The sequence below is a fragment of the Asparagus officinalis genome, chromosome 4 (assembly GCF_001876935.1).
Source record: "Asparagus officinalis chromosome 4, Aspof.V1, whole genome shotgun sequence".
NCBI lineage: Eukaryota > Viridiplantae > Streptophyta > Magnoliopsida > Asparagales > Asparagaceae > Asparagus > Asparagus officinalis.
Window position 1 is genome coordinate 1,913,711 of NC_033797.1, and position 20,443 is coordinate 1,934,153.

The window sequence follows — 20,443 nt, forward strand, 5'->3', positions numbered from 1 at the left end:
AATAGTACAAAACATGAAAATATAAACATATGAGTTTTGACATTTTAGCTTAACCATGTTTTGAAACAATACAAAATAATTTTATAGACTTGAAGAAAGATGTAAACTATTGTTATGAAGTTTATAAACAATGAATATAGTATTTTCACAAATACAATAGAATATGAAACATATGAGTATGAATATATATATATATATATACATAGAAACCAATAAAATGTGTGTGTATATGATATTGAGCTTAAAGTACTTAAACACATAATATAAACTCCTAAACTAATTATACACAAGTTTGTGATTTTCAACGAAGCTCTATCTTGCTACACTCGCGGATGAAGCTTGAACTTGAATCTTTAACTTGAATTACAAGCCTTCAACCACTATTCCGCCAACCTCCATTTGATATGATCGTGAATGCTCGATTCCATCCATCCTCTAACTTGTTGTTTGTCTACAATAAATAGAAATACACAAACACTAGATAAACAATATTAGTAGTAAATTGTTTGTTAATCATCATCAAAACAATAAGGCCAACATAAAACCCCTTCCATCAAAAGAACAGTTCTATCGAGATCTCGGCTTGCTGGACCATCTATGTGTTCACCCTTTGTTCCGCTTGCTAATAAAAAAGGAGTACCAAATTATCCGGAAAGGAAGGAAGTAAGGGATGACGAGAGAGAACTACACGATACCTTTTGGAAGAACAAAAATATGACAATGTAAGGAATTTTGAATGATCTATTTTTTGACTTTTATAGTGATTTCATTAATACATTTACTAAGTTTTTTCATATGTAGTGAGACTTTAGTGTGGTCATCTAGTGATGCTTTGTTAACACATAAGGATGCATTGAAATTACTTAAAGGAGATGCAATTAGTTGTGACATAAGTACCCTTTTTTATGCTTCACACAATGCACACGAAGTATATAAAACTAATGTTTACAATTTTATTATGTACATATCAGGTTATGGCCTCCTATGTTGTGCTTCTAAATATGTTGATGGAGATGCGTCCAAAATATGCAAAGGACATACACATATGTTGTCCATGAGTAATTGTAAGTAGAAATCCGATTGGAGATTATAAGTATTATTCATATATAATATAAAATACTAAATCTTATCTTTCTTTGTTTTTTATAGAGGCGCATCAACAAAAATAATCCATCTAGTGTCGAACGCATGTTTAAGCCAATAACGACTACACATTTTCTTGAACTTGATAAGATTATTTTCCCATTTCTAATTTCATTTCATTGGCATATGTTGATATTATTACTCTTCTCTCTGCGAATACATGTCCGACGCTATTGATTTTAGAGTGAAGCTTATGTCATTCATTCCTGATGCTTGGAATTTGGATATTACATCTTGTCATGAGATAGAAAGTGTTGATGTACCTCAACAACATGGGTTAGTGTATTCGACTTATTCGTATGTTGTTGTTTTTTTGTATGTGATGTCACATAGAAACTATATATTATGTGACAAAAGTATTATATTGATATTGTAAACATTTGAACTTGTAGTAGCCTAGATTGTGGGGTGTTCTTGATGTCATATATGTTCAGCCTCGTTTCCGGTCAACCAATTTCAATTGACCAAAATGATTGTGCAAGACATAGAACTTGTATCATTTCTCTATTTCTATCTGAAGGTATATTTTCCATAAGTGTAATGTTCAGTTGTATGTGGTTTCTTAGAGATATGAAATGCTGCTGACTTTTACATTTAGTCTATTATTCTTTTGATTTACGTATCTTTTGATTTCAGGATATAAACGTGATCCTCAAGCTAAGTTCTCCGGATGCTAGATGCCAACTGTGGTATGCAAATTTTGTGTGGTGTATAAATATATGTTTGGAATTTGAAAGACTATGGAAGTAGATAATCTGAAAGTTTTTTGAGTGCTATTTTTGAAATTACCCTAGAGGGGGTGAATAGGATAATGTGCTAATCTAATCCGATTTTAATGTCAATTTAAACTTTATCAAAATATTATTCTTGCAAGATAATTATTCAATAAGATATAAGCAAGTATAAATAATCAAGGGTGAAAAAAGATGCAATAGGTGAGATAAACAATAAGCACAAATATAAAAAAACGCTAATGACAAACGCAAACAAATGATATGATCACGGAGTTCGGTCAACCCTGAGCTATGTCTCCTCTCCCCTCTCCCATGGAGAATCCACTATCACAATAGATTTTTAACATTCACCCAAAACGTTTACACCTCACAATCGGTTTTCTAGCTCACCAGAAACTTTCACAATCTTACACTCTTGCAATCACACTCTACATCCTCTAAGTGTTGGCCTAGCCCGTGTCACCTTCCTCAAGTACTCGGATTTACAACATCTCCCTAGACTTTACTACTGATACCACTCCTCTTAGAATCGACCTCATCTCTCACCACACACTTCTCTCGGTGTACAAGTGTATTACAAAGTGTATCTCACAAATAAGAACAATAATAAATGCTTATTCTCTAAACAAGGTATGAAGAAATAACAAATGAATGTATGAAACTAGAAATTGAGTTTAGAGGAATCTTCTCTGAAAAACAAGAGAGGAAGATGGATGAAATTGAAGCTCAAACAATAGAATTAATCTCCTTTTCTTCTTGTGAAACTTTCTTCACAAAACACTTATGAAAACAAACTTTAAACACCCTTTAAACTTGTTTAAAAACTTTCTTGATTGTCAAAAATAGTTATAGCAAAGGGGTATATATAGGGTGGAAGAAACCAGCCTAAGAAACTAACAAAAACCCATAAAAAAATAAAAAACCAGCAAAATCTAGAAAATAGTCGTTACTGTGCAACAATCACATGATGGGTCGACTCATCCAGGTCATGAGTCGACTCATGAATGTATAGGTCGACTCATGACTTTATGGGTTGACTCATCAGACTAAAATGCTAACTGCGCAGGACTTCATGAGTCGACTCGTCACTGTTCACGGGTCGACTCAATCATGCACATAACCTGATTTGCACAGTAAATTCCAACTTTAAACTTTGTTTAAAAATATCAAATAAATTTCAAAAATATAAAACTTTAGAAAATATTTATAAACATGATAATGAACGTGTTATAATATTTTTTAATTTTCACTTCCCAATTATGAAAACTCATCATTTTATAAAATAGTCCAAAAACATGAAAACTTAACAACACATGTTTTTGACAAACAAACTTGCATATTCATTTTGAATGGATTAATGGATTTAGAAAAGATATAAAATGGTGTAATTAAGTTTTTAATCCATAACCACATACTTTCGCAAATAAACATGATTTCATTAATTTGTTAAGGCTTGATATTGATGAAATCATTGTAAGAATGTATAAACATACTCCCTCAAAAAGAGTTGATATATTGTAAGTGTAGCATAATATCTTATAAGTGTAGCATGATAAACTGTAAGTGTAGCATGTTATATTGTAAGTGTAGCATGATAAACTATAAGTGTAGCATGATATCTTATAAGTTAAGAATGAAAAATTGTAAGTGTAGCATGATATATTATAAGTGTAGCATGGTAAACTATATAAGTGTAGCATGATATACTGTAAGTGTAGCATGATAAACTGTAAGTGTAGTATGATATCCTACCTCCAAAATTATGATAAAAACATGTCTTGTAAGTGATCCAAAAGTATCACATAATTAAACACATACAAAACACAGAACAAACACATATCTTACATCCTAAATTATGATAAAAATATATTTTACATTGATCCAAAAGTATCATATAACTAAACAATCATACAAAATACATAACAAACACATATCTTATATCCAAAATTATGACAAAAACATGTCTTACATTGATCCAAAAATATGCCACTTTTACAAAACTATAACACAAAACTCATGCATGTTTGTAATATTTTACTTAGAATATATCTAGTCTGCAATAGGCTGTCTACATGGTCTACGATTGAGATAATACTATTGACACCTACTATATTTTAACTCTTTATAGGGATTCAATCCTGAAGGAATACGCTTTGTTCATGATCTTCCATGAAGAATTGATGTTGTCGGCGACCGAATTACTATATTTTCATCATCTATATATGGCTTATCATCATCAGGAATTAGGTATATAGGAAAGGAGTAGCATTTGCGGTATGTCTCCACACTAAACTAGTAAGAAATATAGGAGTAAAGAATATCATTATTTTGTCGAATTACCATAGCCGTATGTTTGCAAGGTAGCCCGACAACTTGCCATTCACGACAAGTACATGTGCAGTCATTCAAACCTACTTCAACGGTGGGGAAATCATACACCTCGTACCTTCCTGTAGTAGGAGTAGCAGAAAAACAACGTGATTGCTCATTGATATGAATGATGTGCTCTTCCACAGTAGGAACAAATGTTGTGGTCCACTTGTGGGATGCCTCCCGCCTTTCAAAACTTATCCTTAACATTTTCTTACGAATATTATCAATTGTTTGGGTAATTGACAAATGACGAGCTTCTTTGATCAAAGAATTGAATGACTTTGCTAGGTTTGATGTCAACCATCCATATCTACATGCATGTCAATAAATAGTAAGTATAGAGGTACATATATCTAATTGATTTGCATTTAAAATTTTGCATAAATTAAAATATTAACCTCTTCCTAGAAAAATAGCAATTAGCCAAATTTTCTGTACTCATCCTGAACATTTTATTATAGGCGATTTCTGATTTGTTCCGTAGCTCATTGCATTCATTGTTATAGGAACAAGAAGTGTATGCATAAGCAGCCATCAAAATTTTACACATTCATCTCGTACAGGTGGTATAATGCCTTTCTTCGACAAGTTATTCTTAAAATTATCCAAAAGATGACGAATACAATTTAACGTGGGGTCTTTGGTAGCGATAGGACACCTCACTCGGTGCTCGTACCGAGTTTGCTTTCCTTTGACGATCCGATCGAAGTTGCGGGCAAGCTTTAGTATGTAGTAGAAGCTTGATTGGGTGAGTTCGATCAACAGAGGCCAAAAAAGTGCTTGAAGCTTCATTACATAGTAGAAGCTTGATTGGATTAGTTCGATCAACCGAGGCCAAACAAGTGCTTGTGCTTGTAGGCCGAAGATGCCAAGAATTCGGTCTTCTTGAATGACAAGAAGTTCGATCTCCAAAGACCAAGACTCCGCCGACGGCGTGCCTGGAACAAGGCTGATCTCGAGTCCAAGATGGTCTTGAGTTCTCTGTAATTCGTCCTCAAAGAGGTCGGGTCCTAAGACCCTTTCTCTATGGATGCTCATGGCCTTTTATAGAGAAGAAGGAGAGTGTAATCACTCACTTAAATTATGGGAAGTGACCATTCCCATACTGAGTATGGCCATGAGGAGAATCATGACCAAATCCTTTAAATCGTGGAAAATAACTATCCCTGTGCTGGGTACGGTCATGAGGATAACCAATCCCTTAATTAAAAGGATTTGACTGCTCCCATGCTTCAAGTGGGCAGCTGACAGGCTAGGCGATCTGGCAAGGCTGTGCAGGCGAGCTTGGCCTTCAGGCGAGGCTGTGCAGGCGAGCTTGTGCAGACGTGGTTAGATCATGCAGGCGAGCTTCAAGCATTAGGAGAGCCCAATGGGATCATCAGGCGAGCTCCCAGCTGTCGGACGAGCTTGTCTTGTGCAGGCAAACTTCAAACATGCAGGCAAGCTTCAAGCGTGCAGGTGAGCTTGGGTCATGCAGGCGAGCTCCCAACCATCGGGCAAGCTTGCCTTGTGCAGGCGAACTTCAAATATGCAGGCGATCTTGGTAGGTGAGGCTGTGCAGGCGAGCCAGCCTCATTCAGGCGAGCTTAAAGCTTGAAGCCCTCAGGCGAGCTAAACTCCTTTGCATGAGGGGTTGCTCTTCAGGCGAGCTCCAAAACATGCTACGAAGAACAGGTCGTAACTTTCAAACCGTAACTCGGAATTAGACGAATTACATATAAAAATCGCCTATCTTGACGAGACAGGGCCAACCAAACCCTAAAGTGGGTTTGCCGCCTCCATTTCACCAAATTCCTTACGGTTTGAGAGATATTAGCGTTTTCCCATTTTTTTGCTCTTTCGGGTGAGGTTTTAGCAGTCTTGTTCTGAACTTTTCTTATAGGGTTTAAAGGTAATTTCTATTGCCTGCAGAACCCTCTCCAAAGTTTTTAGACCTGAATCAGGCTACATGGGGTCTGGAACACTTTGGATATGAAGACCTGCAAAGTGATCCCTGCTCAGATAGAGTGAGGAGCCTTCCAACGAGCTCGGTGAAGTTGACCTCTCCACCCGCAGCTGATGATCGCCATCTAGGATTTTGAGCAAACCCTTAGCTATCAATGGACTTGATTTATCTTTACTAATTGCCGTTTGAGTTGGACTAGCCATGCTCTTGCCCTTAGCATGGTAAGTTGTCGAAGAGTTTCTCTTAGGCTCAATGCTAAGATTTCTCCTCTATCCTTTTGCCCTTAGCATGGTAAGTTGTCGAAGAGTTTCTCTTAGGCTCAATGCTAAGATTTCTCCTCTATCCTTAGCCTTTTGAGGCGTTTGGATTAAGATCTCTTAGGCTCAATGCTAAGATTTCTCCTCTATCCTTAGCCTTTTGAGGCGTTTGGATTAAGAGCGTAGGGAGAAGTGTAACCTCGTATACCAGTCGGAGGGTAGGAGCAGTTTAGCCTCGCGCACCAGTCGGGGAATAGGAAGTAGTTTCACCTCGTGCACCGGTTGGAGGAAAGGAGCAACAGTTTATACTCGTATACTTATCGGAGTAAATGGGCAGTTTTATCTTGTGCACCGATTGGAGGAAAGGGATCAGTTTAGCCTCGTGTACCGGTTGGAGGAAAGAGAGAATTTTAGCCTCATGCACCGATTAGAGGAAAGGAGCAGTTTCACCTGGTGCACCGGTTGGAGGTTGCCGGTTTATCCTTAAGAATATTTTTCAGGATTTCCCGTCAAAGGTAGAGAACAATTTAGCCTCGTATAGCAGTTAGAGGTTAGGAGCAGTTTAGCCTCATGTACCGGTTGGAGGAAAGGGCAACAATTTATACTCGTATGCTTGTCGGAGTAAAAGGGCAGTTTCACCTCATGCACCGATTGGAGGAAAGAGAGCAGTTTAGCCTCGTGCACCGGTTAGAGGAAAGAAAGAAGTTTAGCCTCATGCACCGGTTGGAGGAAAGGAGCAGTTTCACCTCGTGTACCGGTTGGAGGTTGCCAGGTTATCCTTAAGAATATTTCTTAGGAACTTCCCGTTAAAGGTAGGGAGTAGTTTAGCCTCGTATACCAGTTAGAGGTTAGGAGCAGTTTAGCCTCATGCACCGCTTGGAGGAAAGGAGTAGCAGTTTATACTCGTATGTTTGTCGGAGTTAAGGGACAGTTTTACCTCGTGCACCGGTTGGAGGAAAGGGGCCTCGTGCACCGGTTGGAGGAAAGGGGCAGCAGTTTATACTCATATGCTTGTCGGAATTAAGGGGCAGTTTCACTTCGTGCACCGGTTGGATGAAAGGGGTAGCAGTTTATTCTCGTATGATTGTCAGAGTTAAGGGGCAGTTTCACCTCGTGCACCGGTTAGAGGAAAGGGAGTAATTTAGCCTCATGCACCGGTTGGAGGAAAGGGAACAGTTTATCCTCATGCAGCGGTTGGAGGAAAGGGGTAGTTTTACCTCGTGCATCGGTTGGAGGAAAGGAGCAGCAGTTTATACTCGTATGCTTGTCGGAGTTAAAGGGTAGTTTCACCTCGTGCACCGGTTGGAGGAAATAGAGCAGTTTAGCCTCGTGCACCGGTTGGAGGAAAGGGAGAAGTTTGTCTTCTCTTGGGGCAAAGATGAACTCTGATTTGTATTCTCTTAGGGCAAAGACGAACTCTGATTTGTCTTCTCTTGGGACAAAGACGAACCTAAAATAGTGGCACATCGCATGGTAGGCCACTATTTGGATAAAGACACATCACTTGGTAGGCTGTTATCAAACAACAACCTTTTGTAGGAAAGACGATGCTGGGGGAACCAAATCATTCAGGGATGTATGAGTGTGACGATTGATTATTATAGGAGCCATCGCATGGTGGGCTACTACCCATCGATTGTTCTAAGGATATTAGAACTCTAAAAAAGGATCAGGTCGTTCAGGGACGTATGAGTATGACGATTGATCGGACAACGTCATTTGCAAGAATGACGGTGTCAGCTATCAGAGGTAATCATTAACCTGATCGGAACTGTTGTGATTAGAGCGACTTTGTAGACCTACCGCTCCATTAAAGAGAGTCGGTAAGTAGATTTTGGTCAGAGGTGTGACGTTAACATGACATGATTGTTTGTTGCTGTTATAGTCAGTCACCATACCAAAATAGAAGTATCGGAAGAATGCATGCATAAGCCCAAGCGAGATATGATCCGAATCAACTTACGGGCTCATAAGCCCAGTCAGAGCCAAGTCCCTCGACTAGACGAGCATACAAGCCTTATTCCGATCGACATGTCATCAGGACCGACTCAAAGAACGGAGTCAGTTTCCCCCTCATAATTAATACAACTCATTGAGCAGACAACTATACTACCGAGTCGTCAAATCATAATGACGACTCACGGATCAACCCGCCTCGGGCAAAGGGATAAGAGCCAACTAAGATCACTTCAAATGTCAATCGACGCAACAGTACTGATTAGTCCCATCAAGATCTCTATTCTGACAACCCTCATGCACCAGCCACTTATTCGGCTTACAAGTCATTTTCTAAAAAATTGCCATGATGCTTCTCTATGCGTGAATGACTTTTCCTCCAATTCTCGGCCGCCACCTGGAGAGAAGGACGACCACACAGCCAACCTACCCTACACCCTACCTACTCTGACAAACCTAGAGCACTGAGAAGACCTTTCTCCCCTGACACTGAATGACTTCCCTCCCAGTCACTTGCCGACACCTGGAGGAAGAAAGATGACTCAGCAGCCTGCTTGTTCACCTTTCAAACCACCTCCTGTGCATAGTCAACAAAATCCGAGGGTTAAACTCCCAGAGGCAAGGGGGCTATAAAAGGAGGTAAGGAAGATAAGGGAGAGGGGGCTCTCTGCTTCTTCTTGCACCTTAATTTTACTCCCCTTCGGATCTTTTTCATCCAGAATATTTTAATACTTCTAGAGGAAAAATCCCCTGCAAGGACCTCAATGGCCAATGGGCCTCTCAACAAACCCTCCCCAAGTTCATCAACTGACTTGACCGTCAGAGGTACCACGGTAGAAACTAGCCCCGTATTCCTACGATTCTTACATGTGCAGGCTATCAGTCCACCCCGCACGCTCAGAATCGGGCATAAAGTCGGAGGAGGAGTCGGCTCCAACATTCATCCTCTTCTTGTTCCCCACCGTCGCCAGGATCGAGGCTGCATCCGACAATGGAAAACCCTCATCGACTGTTTGTTTACGAGCATTGACAGTTTGGCACCCACTATGGGGCCTACTTTCTTCTCTGAGAAGAAATACCCAATTCTAAGTCGGGGCCTGATATTGTTCATTCCTGAAGAGCATAGGAATTGTACCATTCAAGCTAAACAAAGCCTGCAATTGCATTATTCAAGCTAAGGAGGATTAGCCTACGGGTATGAGGAGCCAATGTGGGTGTAGCCCTTTGAGGCTCTAGCAGCGGGGGGGGGGGGGGGGGTATTTGCTAAGTGGAACCCCGAAAACCCTCTTAAGAAAAGACACACCACTATGGTGCTTGTCTGGCTTGAGAATGAAGCACAGGCTTCTAATCGCCACCATAGATGAAAAACCCCATCCCCTGCACAGCCAAGAGGCCTAGGGTTGGATCGCAAACAGAACCCCTAGGGGTTATGATCAGATCCAGTATCGCTCAAGCTCCTCAGACCACCATCACCTTCAGAGGAGAGTCCTTCCTCACCAAGAGAGGGGTTGCGGGAAAAACTCAAGGGCTTGCCATCTGGTCTTCTCAGGAAGATTAACAGTTCTGGCCCCAGCCGCTGTTCGAACTACCTAAAGACAAAGTAAGAACCGATGGTCGAAACATGTGACTCGCATCCCCCTAACAAAAGAAGGATCCCACATTTATAGGATGGTCCAACTATCGCTATCCCTGGAAACCTCAAGAGGAAAAATATGATCCCATCAAATTCCAATGAACAAAGCGTTGATATGTGGGATTCTTTCCAACAAGAAGCCCTCATCACAAAAGTTGCCTGGGCCCCCTCCGTCGAGCAATATCTTCCAAAAAGCTCAAACAACGGGATAGCAGGCCTAACAGAGCAACCGACGATGGACAAGCAAGATCTGTTGAAAATCACCATGTCCACCGTCGACCTATAAGGATCTCAGCAAAGCCTTCAAGAAGGTCCTTGGCTTATGAAATGACAAATATGCCAGCGACTCAACAACGCCTAAAAAGCCAAGCAGCTCACCATCAAGAGAAAGAGCAACACCCGATTCCGGGCGTTCCTCAGTTTGGCAACAAAGGTAGCTAGTGAAGCAACAACTCGCTCTCATCAAGGCAGGAAGGTTCACAGGAGAAAAGAAACAGCCAAGGAAGCTCCATCCCGACGACTTTGTCCCCAGCCAGAAGCCATCTTTAAGATGCACACGGACAAGAAACGTGGAGTCGGCATCACCCGACGGAATTGTTTTCGTCGAAAGTTACCTTCATCATTGATTTCATTAAACTTCAAACGTTACAAATGAAATTCAAACAACAAAATAATAAAGATTACAACTTTCTTGAAAATAAATACAAGATCCGTTCGTCGTCTCTTGCTTGCGTGGGTCTTTAGCCTGTGACGGGGACGTCGATATCTGTGGACTACCTGGCAATCAGATCTGGCTTTAGCCTGTGACGGGGACGTCGATATCTGTGGACTACCTGGCAATCAGATCTGGTCCAGAGCTTCGTTGATCCGCGAGGAGATCTGGAAACTTGAAGCGCCTATCTCGATAAAAGCAAGATAATTGCTCTTCTTAGAATTACCACAACGGGATAATTCTAAGGATCGGATGTGGGCGATGTAGATCTGACGAAGAAACTCTCTTGCGTTGAAGTGCTCGATCACTCTTCACTCCGGCAGGGCTTCGCCAATTCTCCAAAATTCCAAATCTGAAAAAATGAGGCCTAAGGCTTGTATTTATAGGCTTGAGAGGATAACGGAGCGGTTAAAAATACTTAAAAGCCCAAATCTTCCTTGGAGACACCCCAGGGTGTCTCTACTTGATTGGAGACACCGTAGGGTGTCTCCCATTGATCCGAGACACCCTAGGGTGTCTCGGCTTGGGCCGAGACACCCTAGGGTGTCTCGGCCTTGGCCGAGACACCCAAGGGTGTCTCGTTGCCTTTGGTGTTTCTTGGTTTGGGCCGAGACACCCTAGGGTGTCTCGTTGGTCCGAGACACTCCTTTTGGTGTTTTCATCTGTTTCTGCTGTAATTCCTTTGTCCGGACTCGGATTTGAGTGATTCGAAGTATGTTAGAAAGCCGACAAGGAGTTCTATCAGCTCCGATGGTTGGATCATCTGTTGAATGAATGAGACACGAAGGGCGTTGTTCCTTTTGTAAACATCGTGGGACTCTCGATTAGCCCGTACCTTCGTTAGTTCACGTAGTTCGTTGATTTACTTCAAGCGTTCATCGACATCAATCGAACTCCTGTGAACCGGATAGTGACGTTCATCATCGTTCCTTAACACTGAGTTGTTCGTGGAGACCTATAGGCAATTTTTGATGCCTACAGATACCCCCTCCAAAGCGTTCCAGACTCGTTTCTTTTATAGAAGAGGCTGGAATACTTTGGACGTGATTGGTCCATCCTTCTGTTAGCGTAAAGGACCTGTAGTTAGCTTCAACCCTTGACTCCTTCGATTTTTGGTCTATTCAATACTTTGATGAATAGCCGAAGTTCTTCCGACGCTGCGTTTATCGCTTGGCCGTCGTCGGGGTCTCGAGTCTACCACCAGTGAGTTGAGTTTGGCTCGTGTCATTGACTTTGAACTGACTATCTTTGTCACATTGCGCTGACTTAGGATTTCAGATCACCGTATGTTGACTTTTTGTCGCAACGCGTTGAGTGACGTTGACCTAGGGTTACGCGTTGACCAGCGTTGACTCTAGGGTTTTGAACGTCAAACTTTGACTTTTTGTCGCAACGCGTTGACTGGCGTTGATCTAGGGTTATGCGTTGACCGGCGTTGACCTTAGGGTTTCGAACGTCGAATGTTGACTTTTTGTTGCAACGCGTTGATCGGCGTTGACCTAGGGTTACGCGTTGACCGGCGTTGACCCTAGGGTTTCGAATGTCGGATGTTATCTTTTTGTCTGAACGCGTTGACCGGTATTGACCTAGGGTTTCGAACGTCGAATGTTGACTTTTTATCGGAATGCGTTGACTGGCGTTGACCTAAGGTTATTTCCCTTCTTTGGTTATTTCCTTCTTTAGCTTTCCTTCTTGTTTTAATTTTGTTTCCCTTTTTGTTTTCCCCCTTCTTTCCATATTTTCAAAAGAGATTCCCTTTTCCCTCTCAAACTCTTTCTTCCTCCTTCTATCCCTCCACCATTTTTTTTTCAAGAAGAACTCTAAACCCATTGAAACTCTTCCCCTTTAAAAAAACAAAAAAAATCGGATTTTTGCATCCCCTCCTTGGCCGAAATTTGTTCCCTCTCAACTAGGGTTCCTCCTTCACTCTCAAGTTCAAAGAAAGTTTCTTGGTTTTGGGTAAGCTTCCTCTCACAAGCTCTCTCTCTTTTTTCTTTGAAAAGGTTGCCATTTTAGTTTTGGGTAAGCTTCCTCTCACAAGCTCTCTCTCTTTTTTCTTTGAAAAGGTTGCCATTTTATGCTTGTAATGGGGGAATAACATGAATTTACATACCAAGATCATAACTTTTTACTCTCATGATGATGGGTTGTGTATGCACAAGTATTTGGGAATTTTATGCAAAAATTGCAATAGGGCCGAAATTGGGGGGCTTTTGTGCAAAAGAGGGCTAAAATTTGTAGGGGCCTTTACGCAAAATGAGACTGAAATTTTGGGGCTCGGACTTTAGACCCACTTGGCCACAACTTTGAGGGGGTGCTTCATGCAAAAAGACCACAAATTATTGAGGGCTTTAGACCCACTTGGCCACAACTTTGAGGGGGTGCTTCATGCAAAAAGACCACAAATTATTGAGGGTTTTATGTGCAAATATGGGCCGAAATCTTTTTGGGGGCTTATTTGCAAAATTGGTCGGAGAATTGAGGTGGTGTTCATGTAATAAAGGACTGAAATTAGGATTTGGATTACATGTCCATTTGGTCGAAAATTTGAGGGGTGCTTTATGCAAGAGGACCAAAAGTTGTTGAGGGGTTTATTTACAAAATCGGCTAAATTTTACAAAAAAAGGTTTATTTGTAAAATTAACCAAAATTGGGGGTGCTAGATGATCAAATATGATGACCATGAGCCAATTAGAGCGTGTCCTTAACCCGAATTTAGCCTTGAACACGAGGGGCATTTTGGGTATTTCACCAAAATTTACCGCAAAAATGACAAACATTGTTTTGTATGCACGAAATTTGTAGGTTTAATTAGACTTCAACTATAAAATCCTATTTATTCATAGGACTTTAGTTCAAGTTCTTAATTTCCCTTTTAAATTTCGTGTATTCATATTTTAGATTGTACCTGACTTGCTGCTTTTCATTATAAGTTTTCGATGTCTCCACGTCGACCTCGACCTCCTAGGAGTCGCTCCCGTTCACAGCCTAGCGAGGAAGAAGTTCCCACAGCATCCTCCCCTCCAGCGACATCCTTTTTCGGGGGTGAGAATCTTTATTTCTGTATCCCTGATTGATCCCTTCGCGGGTCATTAAGGAAGGACCGACATCTTCCTTCGTGGGGATTGAGGTTTCAGGATATTGGTGGTTCTGTTACACCCTCGTTTGGCCCCTTCACGGGTCATTCGGGAAGGGCCGACACCCTCCTTCGTGGGGGTTGAGGTTTCAGACTTGTTTTGCTTAACCAATTCAAGTCTTCTGGTATATTGGGGCGATCTTGCGTCGTCTTACACCTTGTAGGTCGGTGTATGTTACCACGTCATCTACGTGATGATGCATACCGTTCTTCCAGTGTAGGACACTCAAAATCGTCTCTCCAATTACCCCGTGAATGATTTTATCTCGCTCTTTATGAGATGGATTTAATTCATGGATGATTTTCTGACTCTATCCTTGTTTTGTTGCAGTCGAGTTCCCCACGGGCAGTCTCCCTCCTCATGCCACTACTGGTTGTAGCGGGGAAGTCTTCTCTTCGGCTTCCATTAGGCAGGCTATTGGTCCACTCCCTCAGTTTGACAGAGATCACTCCGATGAATCCTGTCGTTTGATACGGGATGGAGGGCGTCATTGCTTACGCCAGCTGATTACGGATGCTTCTTTTACTGCGGATTCCGTTTCTACTCAGGCTTTAAAGAAGCCCAGTTTTCTGTTTGGAGATCATATTGAGGATCCTGCTAAGTTGATTCTTACCGAGGAGCATTGGCTGAATCTTGATGAAGGAGCTCTCCTGTATATTCCCTCCATTCCTCGTCAGTGTTCTTTCACTCATTAGAGGGAACAGTGCCGTTAGCAAACAGATGCCCTGGCGCTTCACGCGATGATGCTGATCGAGGTCATTGTGGATACACATCAACATAAGACTCTGGTTCTATTGGGTATCATAATCCCGGTCCTTGAACCAGGAGATTATGAGGTGCTTAATACACGCACTCCGAGGCGAGGTATCAGCCAGCCAGTCTACCGTTGAAGAAACCGTCTGGCCTCATCTTGGAGAGAAGGCAGGATACCTCCACCAACTTAGATGCTAATGGGTTGGCTTCTCACAACCCAAGCATGGGACACGCAAGACCAGTTACGTCTTGGGCGCGATCGAGAAGGAATTTGACAAGAGAAGTGGATTGTACTCACCTATACGAGCCACCATGTATGGGCTCCCAGTCAGCTGTCGCCATTTCTTGGCATTGTTGGAGACATACATGCCCGACAGTAACACATTCCTGACCAGCGGCGGAGAGTTAGGGTTGGCCTTGCATGAGATGTATCAGGTTTCTGGCCTTCCGATGGGGGACTGTCCATACCAGGAGTACTTTCCCTCGAATCAGCAATTGGAGTGGTTGAAGAAGGATACTCCCGATATGTACGATACTCTTTGGGACCTCACCTGCCATTATCATACTTCTCTGATCAAGGTTTCTTCTCAGGCAAAGAGGAAAAGGCAGATCAGCCTGAAGCAGTTTGCTGTCTACTTGTTCCAGAACTTGGAGGGTGATTCCAGCGAGCTCATTCGTGAGTTAGATGTTCTGACACCTACCGCCGTTAATGAGTTGATGGAGAAGGCTGAGGCTCGTTCTTACACCATCGCTAGTGCTGAGGGAGCTTTTCCTGCAGGAACCAAGTTTCGTTCGTTCCTTCGCCGTGCACAGAAGTCCATTGAGCCCCGGACTCTGCTAGCAGGCTATCTCGCCCTCTGGTTGAAGAAATGCGTCATTCCGTATCAGCAGTCAGACGCCTTACCTCTCGAGGTGCTCTTCCCTGCAGTCCAGCTAGCTTATGGGAGGGAGCTTTCCCTGCTCCCAGCAATGGTTGCTGACATTTATTGTGGTCTTAGGTATCTGGTCAACGGTTTTGAGCAGGTGGGTTCTGAACCGTCGACCGAGCTTACTTGTGTGAAGGTCGAGCTTCCTTATGCGTATCTGATGGCGTGGCTCGTTTTTCACCGTCCTGACTTGATGTCCGCGCCCAGCATTGTTGATGTCCCTGTTCCTTTCATACAGCTGTTGGAGAGGAGCAGATGGCTCGGAAAAACATCCAGTGATGTACAACGAGAGCTTCGAGTTCGTAAGAGCTGGGAGTTCTTCAAGTGTTTTCCTCGCTTTTCGGGTCGCTATGGTGATGTGCTGATTGATGAGGAGAAGCCCAGAACTAATCGGACTGCTCTCGACGTTGGTTATTTCCGCTGGTTGGTGAACATCCGCGTCGGGTATCTCGTTTTTCGGGTGAAGAACCGCTGCCATATAGAGCCTTACCTCCCCAGCCGTTTTGCTCGTCAGTTTGGTTACGACCAACTATATGTTGGGAACCCGAGCCGTGGTTTGAAGATTGAAGGAGGGCTTATTGACGGCGTTCGGGCATGGCTATGGACCATGGTGGGCTGTACTGGGGCTCAGTTTGCTCTTCCTTCATCCAGACGCAAGCCGTTGATCACTTTCCTCAGCTGCAAGTGGTTTCTTTCTGCCAACGAATCTATAGGCGTGAGGAGTCTTTCAGAGTTGCAGTCTGAGCACTTGGTTCAAGTCACTATGATGGCTGCTCGTAAGGCTGAGCTTACTAAGAAACAGGGGAAGAAGCCTGCCAAACCTAAGAAGCCTGCCAAACCTTCCCTCTCGAGCAGAGACAGGATGGAGGATGATGAAGAGCTCCTTCCTATTGATGATGAGGACGAGACTTCTGAGGAGGGATATGTGGATATAGATACTGACGAAGAAGAACTTAATGCAGGTTTGTCATGCTCTTTTGCCTTCTTCCTCAATTTCAATTGATATCAACGAAAGGTCTTGTTCACTTATCCTAACGAAATGACTCTTATCCCCCAGGTAGGACAGTCGATGAGCAGGAGTCGCTCGCTTCTCATTATGCGAGATCCCGGCATAGCAGCGAGGCTCCTACACATGTTGAGACGCGTGGCAAGTCTATGCACGAATGACCCGTTGGTTCTATGAGGGCTGGTACTCCGAAAAAGAAGAACACCGCTCATAAACCACACGTTGGTCGGTACCCCTACGGAGTGGATTTAGGAGACATCGCCGACGGAGAGGAAGGTAGTACTTTGTTGTCCTTATTGCTTTAAGATGATTTACCTTCTGGGATTTGTAACCAGGTTTTATGTTCCGGGATACTATGAAGACGGCGAACTTCCACCGGACCCTGTATTCCCTGGTTCTGATAATATGGATAGCTTCATGCAGCAGATGTGTGACGCCATTCGTAACGATTCCATGGATGTCGATATGAACCTTGATACTGAGCTACGTTCAGGTATATCTAATTCCGGTGATACCTTCCTCGAGTAGCATTTAGAAGAGTTAGGGAATCCAAGATTCATTATTTTTTTTGTGCTTCGCTCTCTTTCAGGTAACTTAAAGAACCCAAGCATGGATATTGGGGAGAAAGAATATTCTGTTCCTTCTGCAGGTATCTCTGAGTTTTTCTTTCTTTCTCTATTTTCTTATACATATATCCAACACTTAAATTATCCTGCAGATGTTGTAATAGAGAAGCCAGTTGAGGACGGGGCCTTTCATGATGTAAGTTTCGAAGAACAAGGGCGTGTCTCTGCACCAAGTTTCTCGGGACCTGACATTGGATTATTAGTTGACATGCTGGCTGAACAAGCCACTAGAGAAACCGTAGGACCACCCTTTGAGAGTGATTCATCCACAGGTATATATCTGATTCCCTTCCTTTTACCTGATCTTTTGTCTAACTAACGAAGGATTAATATTACAGTACCAGTCATTGAGACCGATTTAGTAATGATCCCCGGCCTATCTAGTTTACCTCGGAGTGACGAACTTGCAGGTATACATACGATCTAGAGACATCGTGCTCCTTTTCATTTGTCTGATTTTGACTAATAGATGGGTGTAATCATAGGACCAACCACTGGGACTGATACCCTTATGACTCCTGACATTCCCCGTGTACCTGAGGATGATGGATTTGCAGGTATGTAGATGATCTTATCATCTTGATCCTCCTTATTTTGTCTAAATTTCCATTTTGACTAATAAGGAAGTGTAACTATAGGACCAGCCGTTGTGCCTGATGCCACTACAGTTTTTGAGACTGATTTGCCTACAGGTGTTGATATACCCTCCATGACTACTCCTGCCGTTATCTCAGAGTCTATCAGACCTCAATCCGAGGGGGCCTCCGCTGGCGTTGGTATGCTCGGAATCTGCTCTTAAGTTTTCTTATCATATTTGATAATCTCTTAGCCTTCCACACTGTTATTTGCAGGATCTCGATCATCTCTATATGAGCATGTTCGCGCCCTCTTGGCCGATACTGATCCAGACAGAGACATTTTCCGTACAGACCTCGGCTTTTTTACCGCCTTTTTAACGGCATGATCGAGAAACTGCTTCATCGAGGATATTGTTTTGATCAGTTCAGGCGTTCCTTTTCTCGTCACATGATGATGTTTAGAGAAGAAGGATATCCGGAGTTGGCTGATTCCTTCATTGCCGATTTTACTGCTCTGGAGTCGGAGATCCGACAGTTGAAGGAATTGAAGGCTAATGGAGCTTCTTCCTTCGTGTCCTCTCAGATGGAGCATAGGTTGGCACAGTGGCGCGACCTGAGATCTTCCGTCGGCAGTGAGCTTCAGTCACATGAGCATTCAGTTGTGCAGCTGATGGCTACCGTGGCGAGGAAGGATACAGATAGAGCTGAGTTACTCCGCTCTTTGGATTCCGGCCGCGAGGAAGTGGCTAGGTTGAAGGAGGCCTTGAGGCACGCCGAGGAGTCCTTTACTATTATTGCAGAAGACCTGGATGGAGTAGAGCATTCTCGTGGACAGGCCCTCGAGAAGCTAGGATCTATACAGGAGAGATTGATGAAGCTGAAGAAAGAAGCCGTGAAGATCTTGAGCAGTTCTGAAGAATCCGTCCGAGCTGGTCTGCAGGCAGAACTTGAGCAGAGTTATATAGATAGGCTTTCTAGTTTAGAGTCTCATGTTCTTAGCCGACAGCTGTATTCGGGCTAATGAGATTTTTATTGTATGCTTTAACTTTATCTATTAATAGAGACTCCGTATTTGCTTCCTTTATGATATTTCTTTATTTACTTTGAACCCAGCGATGAAAAGTTCTACAGGATTTTTTGGCAAACCCCCAGCCATCAACGGGTTTGATGTGCCTTTACCGATCACCGTTTGAATCGGGCTAGCATGTGAATTATTAAAACCCGTCTCACATGTAACGTTGTGCTAAGAAAGTCGCTTTTCTTAGACTTAGCCATTTCTTATAGGGAAAAGGTACCCTGCACCGCGTATTAGGCGATGACTCATCCCTTCTTAGGTTTCGGGATAAAATTCCCCAGGTTTAGACCCTGGTGTCTTTTTCAATCGGCGAAAGACTAAACCGGCAATGCGTGTTAGACATAGACTTTGGGATTTTTGGCAAACCCCCAGCCTTCAACGGGTTTGATGTGCCTTTACCGATTACCGTTTGAATCGGGCTAGCATGCGGATTGTCTAAATCCGTTCCGCATGTATCGTTGTGCTAAGAGAGTAAATTCTCTGAGACTTTGTGCTATGATGCCGAATACATAGGCTTCGCCTTTGTTACGGGAACAGGCTACCCAGCAACACGTGTTAGGTGTTGACTCATCCCTACTTAGGCTTCGGGATAAAATTCCCTAAGTTTAGACCTTGGTGTCTTTTTCAATCGGTGAAAGACTAAACCGGCGACGCGTGTTAGGCGTAGACTTATCTCCATTTAGGAGTTGAGATAAAATTCCCCGTGCACAAAGTGCCCGGATTGGAAATTGAAAATTGTGTCTTTTCTAGGAACAAAGACAGACTGGAAAATAGGAGAGAAAAATTTTATATTCTATCTCCCAGTACTGAAGAGGAAGAATTTTATATTCTATCTACAGTAGGAAGGGAAACTCAAGGTGGGATTTCCACCCCCAGAATCCGAAAGGATGAAACTAAGAGTGGGATCTCCATTTCCACCCCCAGAATCCGAAAGGATGAAACTAAGAGTGGGATCTCCACTCCGAGAATCGGAAAGGTTCAAACGACCCTAACTTTTATAGGATTGGTCATTTGAATCAGAAGAATCTCTCATTCACTGAGGAGAAAGCCCAATTTTGACCCTAACTTTTATAGGTTTGGAGAAAAAGGAACAAAGGCAGGCTTTCGTTTATCGAAAAGGAACGACTCGGTCTTAGTCTTAACTATTTGTAGGTTTGACTAAGTGAGATCAGGAACAATCCTAACTTTTATAGGTTTGACTGTTCGAATTGAAAGTGGACCTCTCGTTCATGGAAAGAATCGAGAGAGGAATTTGGCTTTGGCTCTAACTTTTATAGGTTTGACCTGAAAGCAAAGAGAGTAGAATACGGGTAGCAATGAAAATGCCAACCCGTACTATCACTCAAAGGAGGACTACAATGCTAAGTGATTAGGACCTAACACGTTAAGTCTGAGAATTGCCAACGACTGGCGGACAGAAATTTTGGTGAATCCACCATCGATTAATTTGATCAGCGGGTGGTTTGGTGAGGAGTGATTAACCTATCAGAGGATTGGATCTCATCTCACAAAAATAACTCATATGAGTTACAGAATTTTGATAATAAGAAGGAACGTTCCAACATTCTGAATTCGAACGAGAATTTCTT

At 42.7% G+C, this 20,443-nt stretch overlaps 1 protein-coding gene across 1 annotated transcript; it reads left to right on the plus strand.

The window, feature by feature from the left end:
- On the plus strand, positions 15,925–18,292 carry LOC109839695. Its single transcript, XM_020408207.1, has 8 exons — positions 15,925–16,531; positions 16,627–17,068; positions 17,165–17,224; positions 17,294–17,473; positions 17,540–17,611; positions 17,687–17,758; positions 17,840–17,977; positions 18,053–18,292. Exons 2-8 carry the CDS (start codon positions 16,882–16,884, stop codon positions 18,163–18,165), a joined length of 822 nt encoding a protein of 273 aa, XP_020263796.1. The 5' UTR covers positions 15,925–16,531; positions 16,627–16,881; the 3' UTR covers positions 18,166–18,292.

Bases quoted from the DNA above. Each gene is read 5' to 3' on its own strand.
- LOC109839695 (XM_020408207.1), top strand. From the start codon at position 16,882: ATGATTTACCTTCTGGGATTTGTAACCAGGTTTTATGTTCCGGGATAC. The intron at 17,474-17,539 runs GTATATATCTGA...TTAATATTACAG, and splicing joins TGAGAGTGATTCATCCACAG to TACCAGTCATTGAGACCGAT. The intron at 17,759-17,839 runs GTATGTAGATGA...GTGTAACTATAG, and splicing joins TGAGGATGATGGATTTGCAG to GACCAGCCGTTGTGCCTGAT.